General features: G+C 40.5%; 1 protein-coding gene across 1 annotated transcript; it reads left to right on the forward strand.

Annotated features, from left to right (window-relative positions):
- Positions 1-1,577: 1,577 nt before the first annotated feature.
- LOC111622954 lies at positions 1,578-2,732 on the forward strand. Its single transcript, XM_023365426.1, has one exon. It carries the CDS (start codon positions 1,578-1,580, stop codon positions 2,730-2,732), a length of 1,155 nt encoding a protein of 384 aa, XP_023221194.1.
- Positions 2,733-8,278: the final 5,546 nt, after the last annotated feature.

Consider the following 8,278-nt stretch of genomic DNA (forward strand, 5'->3'; position numbering starts at 1 on the left):
GATTGCAAGTGTTAAACAACTCATTAAGAAACACCAACTATCCCGTTGGCAAGCTCGCTGGGCTACCTCGATGAAGGGCCGCGAGTTATTCTCCTTTTTTCCATCCGTGACTCAACGACTACTAAACAAACATCTTTGTGTGAACCACTACTTTTCGGCATTCACGACTGGACATGGCTACTTCAACAAGTATCTATTCGAGTTGGGACATTCAAGTACCGACCGATGTGACACCTGTGGTACTCAAGAAGACCCGGACCATGTACTACTACGCTGTATTAGACTGGAAAGGACCAGATTGGACATTCAAGCCACCTGTGACCTACTCCAACTACAATGGCCAGTCCAGAAGGACCAACTGATCGACGACAAACGCTTGTATCCACATTTTATAAACATTATTAAACTTTACCATAAGTTCAAAAAGGTTTGAAGGTGATTTACCACCTAACAGTGCCAACCACACAACAACGACTGTGTTAAATGTATTCCGGTATCGCGGAAGAACAAGTGTCGCGCAAATTTTTTAATTGTAATTGTTTAGTTGTAATAATTTTGTACCCTTATGTATTGTATCACAACCCTGCAAAGCTATGCAAAGCGGGGTGACAACAAAATGGAACTGTCAACCCGGCGGGGCAAAGATTGCCTCGATGGAAGACGAGTTCCGACAAAATGAAAATGAAAATGTCCCTATCAACTACTAGTGGACCGTTCCATTGGACTGGTGGCTGTGGATAAATCGTGCTCCGATTTAGTTCGCGTTTTCGGTGGATTTTGTTGTTTTTGGTGCGGATTTTTTGTGTTTTCTGGGTTCCTCTAATCGAGATGCTTCTTTTGGTGTAAGAATTTTGTCTGTGGACCAATTATTTACCTATTTACAGAAGATTTACGACTCCGGACATTCGGACCGTTTTTCCGGACTTGTGGCAGTCGGTGAACCGGATTGGGCGACGGCTATGGACCACCGGTCTCAAGGTTAGTCCCCTAGTAAAATTTGGTACTGATTGGACCACTTGCCTTTTGGCAATCGCGCTTTTTGTCCCGGACCATTGGAGGCCCGCATCGGGCTTTTCCGTCGACGTAGGCTTCTGACTTGCGGGTCGTTCGGAGAAGGGCTAAAACCCTTTGCTTTCCCGGAGTTTGACTTCATTCTACTGGATACTTACGAAGTTACAGCGATTTTAGTTTTTAACCAGTTTACACTACAGAGTTCATTGACCTATCTCGCAACGGTTTTTCCAACGACTTTTGCTGACGTCACGGAGAAAAAGATGTTTACTGTCTGACGTTTTTCGGATTGTTTACAAACGTTTAGATAAAGAAGATATTTGTTTTGAACTTCTTTTGTGAACTTTTGTTAAGTGATTTAGATTAAGGTAGTTTAATTAGTATTTAATTAGTTTTAAATAGACTTTATCTATCTTTTCAACTCTGCACTTTTGGGTGTTAACCTGACTGTGCAGAGAGGCTTGGAACCTAGGTTCCCACTGACAAAACAATCTTCAGCTTGGGTGTAGGTATATAACAATAACACGAGGGTTTCAACTGGTTCTTTGGTATATTGTAAGCATAGCATGGATTCCTTTCTTAAGAGGGCCAATGAAATACTGGAAGAGGTAAAGAAATATACCTCTGACAACCCGAATGGAAAATTTAGTGTGGTGGCCCACACACAATATATTCTTAGTCAATTTTCAAGTGTAATTGCCCTTGCCGAAGCCGCCCTGTCTTCAAATGACTACTTTAAAGAAATTAACGACAAACTATCTAACATGATCACAAAGGAAGATTTTAAAAATGAAGATAATACTGACAGTGTGGCTAACTCTCATAAAGAAATTCTAGAACAATTGAAGAAGATGGATACTCGATCTGAACCTAAGACAATATTTCCAACATACAGTGATATAGTGAAATCTGGAGGGAGCGTAGATACTAATAGAGCCCTTCTAAAACAAAGAAAACCAAATGAAGTTGTGTTGGTGTATGGAAAGGAAAAAGGAACTTTGACAAGTGATGCAGTGAGGAAAACGATTCAGGAAAAGCTTAAGCCATCAACTATGAAGATAGGAGTGGAAAGAATCAGGAAAATTGCCGATGGAGGGGTGGCCATTGAGTTGTGTAATAACGGGGATGCTGCAACCATGGAGGAACAAATTGTCACAAAGGTACCTGAACTAGTTACAAAGAGACCTAGGAAGAGATGGCCCTTCTTAGTCATTTATTCGGTGAGTTCGGATATAAATAAAGAGGATCTGGTATCGCTGGTATTCCAGCAAAACGAAGAAATTGGAGATATAATGAGTGAAGAAGAGTTTCAAAAACAGTTTCGAGTTAAGTTTATTATAGGGAAAAAAGGTCTTCCATTCCAGAACTGGACTGTGGAGGTCTCTCCAGTACTAAGAAAAGTACTTTTGCAACAGGCAAAAATTAATATAGAATGGTCGCGCTGTAGGGTCGCGGACTTTTGCCCGATCCTACAGTGCTTCCGGTGCAATGAGTTTAACCATACTGCGAAAGAATGCCCACACAGTGAACCAACTTGTAGTCACTGTTCCGAGGCTCATCTTTATAAAGAATGCCCAAATAAGGACAGAGAGCCAACATGTAATAATTGTAAACGACAGAAGGGAAACAATCATCACCATAATGCAAGGGATACTACATGTCCTATCTATACTCGGATAAAAAACAATGTTACTTCCAGAACAGACTATGGACCTTGTTAACTCTACCAAAATTAAAATACTGCAATTCAATGTGGGTAGAAGTATAGCTGCCACTTCTTTACTCTGTGAACAATTACTGCATTTTGATTTGATAATGGCACAGGAGCCTTACTGTCGTGATAACTCCCCATCCTGTTTACCCACTTATTATCCAGTAATTACCGGTTCTGAGAGGTATCCTTGGTCTACTACACTGGTTCCGAATACTGGGCTGTCAATCATGCAACATGAATATTATTGTGATGAATATGTTATTACTACCGAAGTAATGATCAATAACGAAAGAATTATTCTTATTAATGTTTACTTTCCGAGAGAAACAGAGGTACAGGACTTTTTGAGGAAACTACAGAACATTATAAATGCATTTAAAGATACTCTTATTTTGCTGGCTGGTGACTTTAACGCCCACTCCCCGATGTGGGGTGGCGACAATCAAGATCCCAGGGGAGGCATACTTGAAGAGTTTCTTGCCACGAATAACTTACTGGTAATTAATAATCCACTTTCCCCACCGACTTTCTCCTCGAGTAGAGGGGAAAGTTGGATTGATGTCACCGCATGTAGTCAGAACTTATTTCCTAGGATTGTGAACTGGAGAATTCTTGAAGAGCCAAGTCTTACAGAACATGCATACATTGCATTCGATTTGACTAGTAATGATTGCTCTTACACACAGCATCACTTTAAATGCTACCGGTACATTGCAAATAGAGCGGATTGGGAAGGAATGAAACAGTTTTTATCCAATAACATGACTGAAACCTATTCTGGACACCCTTTGGAGGCTAGGGAGCAATTGAATCAAGACATTGCAGTTATTGATCAGGCCTGCAGAACTTTTATACCCATGAAGAAACCAAAAGAAAGAAATGTACCTTGGTGGAACTTGAAACTTACTAATCTTAGAAAAGAGACAAGACAATCAAGAAGGAAATACCAACGATGTAATGATGAAAACACTAGAATGACGAATAAAGAGGCCTACTTACAGAAACAGCAAGAATATAAAAACGCGATCAGAGATAGCAAGGTAAATGGTTGGAGGGACTTCTGCACCAAGTCGTCAGTTAACCCATGGGGTTTTGTTACACGTCTTTGTAGCAATAAGCTCCGGAAAACACAGATTCTTGTTTCCTCCTGTAATGATGAAAACCCTAAATCTGTTGTGGATACTCTAATAAAGAAATTAAATTCTTTCTGCCCCGATGACGACACTACTGAGGACACTGAATGGCACAAACAATTAAGAGAAGATAAAAACAAACTTGAGCATACTGATGATGCAGAGCCATTTACTGCAGAAGAAATCAACTATACCATTAATACTTTAGGGAGGGGCAAGGCCCCTGGCCTCGATAACATTACTTCAGATATAGTGAAAGGCTTATGGACCTTAATTCCACAACAATTAATTAATATGTATAACACCTGCTTACAGTTGGGAATATTCCCTAGGGAATGGAAATCAGCTAAAGTAATCCCCGTGCCTAAACCAGGGTCCGCACGAGATATTAGGCCAATATCTCTTTTGCCGGTTATGGGGAAAGTTTTGGAAAAACTATTGAACAACAGATTGATGTGGCACGTGGAGAGAAACAGGTTGATCAGTGATTATCAATATGGCTTCCGACCACAAAGGTCCGCTGAAGACGCCATACAACAAGTGACTAATACAGTTAAACATCTTTTGGATGCGCATAGGTATGTCCTCGGGGTCAGCCTGGACATATCAAAAGCTTTTGATAGCGTCTGGTGGCCCCTCATCACATATCAGCTTAGGAAAATTAAATGCCCTCGGAATATCTTAAAGTTATTACAGGACTATTTACATGAAAGGACTGCACAACTGGATTATGGTGAACACTTTGTTATTAAGAATATACAGAGAGGCTGTCCACAGGGGTCCGTTTGTGGACCTCTGCTATGGAACCTTTCCTTTGACACCTTTTTGCAAAGCGATTTTGGGCATCATTATTCCATAGCATATGCTGATGATGTGTTTCTGCTGGTGGGGGGTCGATCCAGGGCTGATCTTGAGGACAAAGGAAACAACATATTACAGCAAATTTATAACTGGGGATTGACACATAGAATGAAATTTAACCCAGCTAAAACTAAAGGCATAGTCTTTAATAAAAGTGGACAGCAAAATCTATACCTAAGGCCTCCACATATCAAAATGAACAGCTGTACTATAAAAATAGAAAAAAATATTAAATACCTTGGCGTAATATTGGACTTTAGGCTTTTATGGGATAGCCACATCAAATATGTAACCACACGAACTGGGTTAATCATGAACACATATGCGCAGGTTGCGAAGAAAGATTGGGGATTGAGCGCAGAGGCTATGTCTATCATATATGACTGTGTCTTCCTCCCTGTCACTACATATGCTTGTGGATCTTGGGGTTGGGCAACCCAAAAAGTACACGTCAAGCGCAAGTTGATATCTTCTCAGAGACGAGCATTGCTCCTGATCACGAAATCTTTTCGCACAGTAAGTAACAGTTGTCTACAGGTTCTAGCAAAGAAACCCCCACTTGACTTAACTATTTTGGAAAAAGAAAAATTTTACCATATTAAATGGGGGAAAGACATTGAAGTAAATACTGCAATATACACACAAGATGAAATAGAATGGAGTTTTCCCTTCAGAAACACGCTATCTCCCATTGGACAAGGAANCACTACTCCATAGCATATGCTGATGATGTTTTTCTGTTGGTGGGGGGGTCGATCCAGGGCTGACCTTGAGGACAAAGGAAACAACATATTACAGCAAATATATAACTGGGGATTGACACATAGAATGAAATTTAACCCAGCTAAAACTAAAGGCATAGTTTTTAATAAAAGTGGACAGCAAAATCTATACCTAAGGCCTCCACACATCAAAATGAACAGCTGTACTATAAAAATAGAAAAAAATATTAAATACCTTGGAGTAATATTGGATTTTAGGCTTTCATGGGATAGCCACATCAAATATGTAACCACACGAACTGGGTTAATCATGAACACATATGCGCAGGTGGCGAAGAAAGATTGGGGACTGAGCGCAGAGGCTATGTCTATCATATATGACTGTGTCTTCCTCCCTGTCACAACATATGCTTGTGGATCTTGGGGTTGGGCAACCCAAAAAGTACACGTCAAGCGCAAGTTGATATCTTCTCAGAGACGAGCATTGCTCCTGATCAAGAAATCTTTTCGCACAGTAAGTAACAGTTGCCTACAGGTTCTGGCAAAGAAACCCCCACTTGACTTAACTATTTTGGAAAAAGAAAAATTTTACCATATTAAATGGGGAAAAGACATTGAAGTAAATACTGCAATATACACACAAGATGAAATAGAATGGAGTTTTCCCTTCAGAAACACGCTATCTTCCATTGGACAAGGAATTAACCCAAGAAATGATATTGGAAATTCCAGTATAAATATATTTACTGACGGGTCCAAACTGGAAGGGAATGTAGGGTGCAGCATGGTAGTATATGATAATGAAAATGAAGTTGCTAATGAAACTTATAAACTTGACGATAGGTGTTCTGTCTTTCAAGCGGAACTCTTGGCCATAGGCAAGGCTGTAGAACTTATCAATAGAACTTATCATAACATCACTGCCACTATAAACACGGATTCTCTCTCAGACTATAACATATTGATGAGTCCCAAACTACACCCATTGGCTGAGCCTATTAGGAGAGACATAAAATCATCCAATTGCCAAATATTCTTAAACTGGGTGAGAGCCCACCAGGGCATAAAAGGGAACGAGAGGGCTGATGAATTAGCCAAATCTGCAACCTACCTTGACAATGAACAAATAATTTACAGAAAACTTAGTCAACGGACATTAAGAAGATTACTTAAGCAAGATACAATACAATTGTGGCAAAATATATGGGATAGAAACCCAGATCATATAACGCATAAGTTTATTCGAAAACTTGATAACTTTATCAACACTAGCTGGATTACACCAGACTACTATACAAGGCAAGTCATGACAAATCATGGGAAATATGCTAATTACTTGGCAAGATTTGCCAACAAAAACAATAATAAATGCACGGAATGTGATACTGAAGATGGACCCACTCACTATCTTTATCATTGTGTTATCTTTCAACGAGAAAGGATTGAACTTATATGTACTCTTAAAAAATATGACATTACCTGGCCCTGTGAGTTATATAGACTTCTCACCAACAGTGACATTTTTAATTATTTTAAGTACTTTTCTAAACAAATATTTAACCACTGCTGTAAAAACATACACAGCTAACTTATTCAGGCATAAGTGCTGCCTGATTACTTTGATCATTCTCTACACGCGAGTTGCGATGTATTTAGTGTTTCCACTTTCTACATAAATGTATAGTATTCTACTTGTTATTAATATAATCTTGTAAATTTTATATCTTTGTATTCATTGCCCTGGTGATGCTATGCGGGACCAGGGCATGTACTGTTAGTACGAATAAAACCTATTGATTGATTGATTGATTGTCCCTATCCACCTATCCCTATGGGGAAGCTAATGGTGCGGCGGGGAAGCTCGGGTCAGTTCCGGGCTTGAGTGCCCTGTTGTGTGCTGGGCTTGGTTTCGGGGGAAAGGATTGAAGACGGATTTTGAGGGTACAGTTAATAAACTGGGGGTTGCACACCTGGGGCGCCAGGTAGGGAGGGGCCCGGGGGGACCTAGCCAGTTTGCCCTGGCAGCCCTGGTCAACTGGCAAATAATCTCGCGCCTTGCCAGAGTGCGGGGTGGCGCCCTGTTCAGGTCCCTCTGGCAGGGCGCGGGGCCTTAACCGAGGCCACATGGTTCGTCTCTGGTCCTTTCATTCGCCTCGTTACGGGTCTGGTGCACGGTGGGGTGCGAGGGTCCGGTTCTGGTCTGGGTTTTTCTGGGGGGTTTTTGGGGTTTTTCCTTTATATAAATATGAGTAGTCAGAAAAAAGATAAAAGTTTACACGTGCAGGGAGGTGGGGGAGGGGTACCTGACCCTCAGTTTGGATCACCGATAGGTGGATTAAATGGTAGTTTACAGATGACAGAGACAGATGCGGAAGTAGGAATTAGTCATCTTGGTTATCTGCAGGAGGCGGAGAAATTGCTAATTGATTTTAGGAGATCTATATTGCATAAAGATAGTAGGGTATCAAAATTAGTTTCGAGTACTTTAATTGATATATTTGGTCAAGCTGTAGGATTAGTTAAGAAATTAACTTTGGAAAATGAGCGATTATTGGGAAGACTTAGTGCTTTTGAACAAGTGGAGAAGCCGGTGGCGGTGTCGGTACCTTTATTTTCAGAGGTAGTACAGGATCTAAATAGAGGTGATAGTGGGGTCAGTAGTGAGTCTGTTGTGCTTATTAGAGGGAAAGCTGATGAGCAAAGTGATGATATTAGACGAAAAGTCTTAAGGAGTATTGATCCTTGTACAGATAAAATACGGTTACAGGCTATGCGTAAAATGAGGAGTGGTGGTGTGGTGATTACGTTAGCTAAGGAAGAAGATAGAGAGCGTTTGA

The sequence above is a fragment of the Centruroides sculpturatus genome, unplaced genomic scaffold, assembly GCF_000671375.1.
Source record: "Centruroides sculpturatus isolate CEXI.00-Female unplaced genomic scaffold, Cexi_2.0 scaffold282, whole genome shotgun sequence".
NCBI lineage: Eukaryota > Metazoa > Arthropoda > Arachnida > Scorpiones > Buthidae > Centruroides > Centruroides sculpturatus.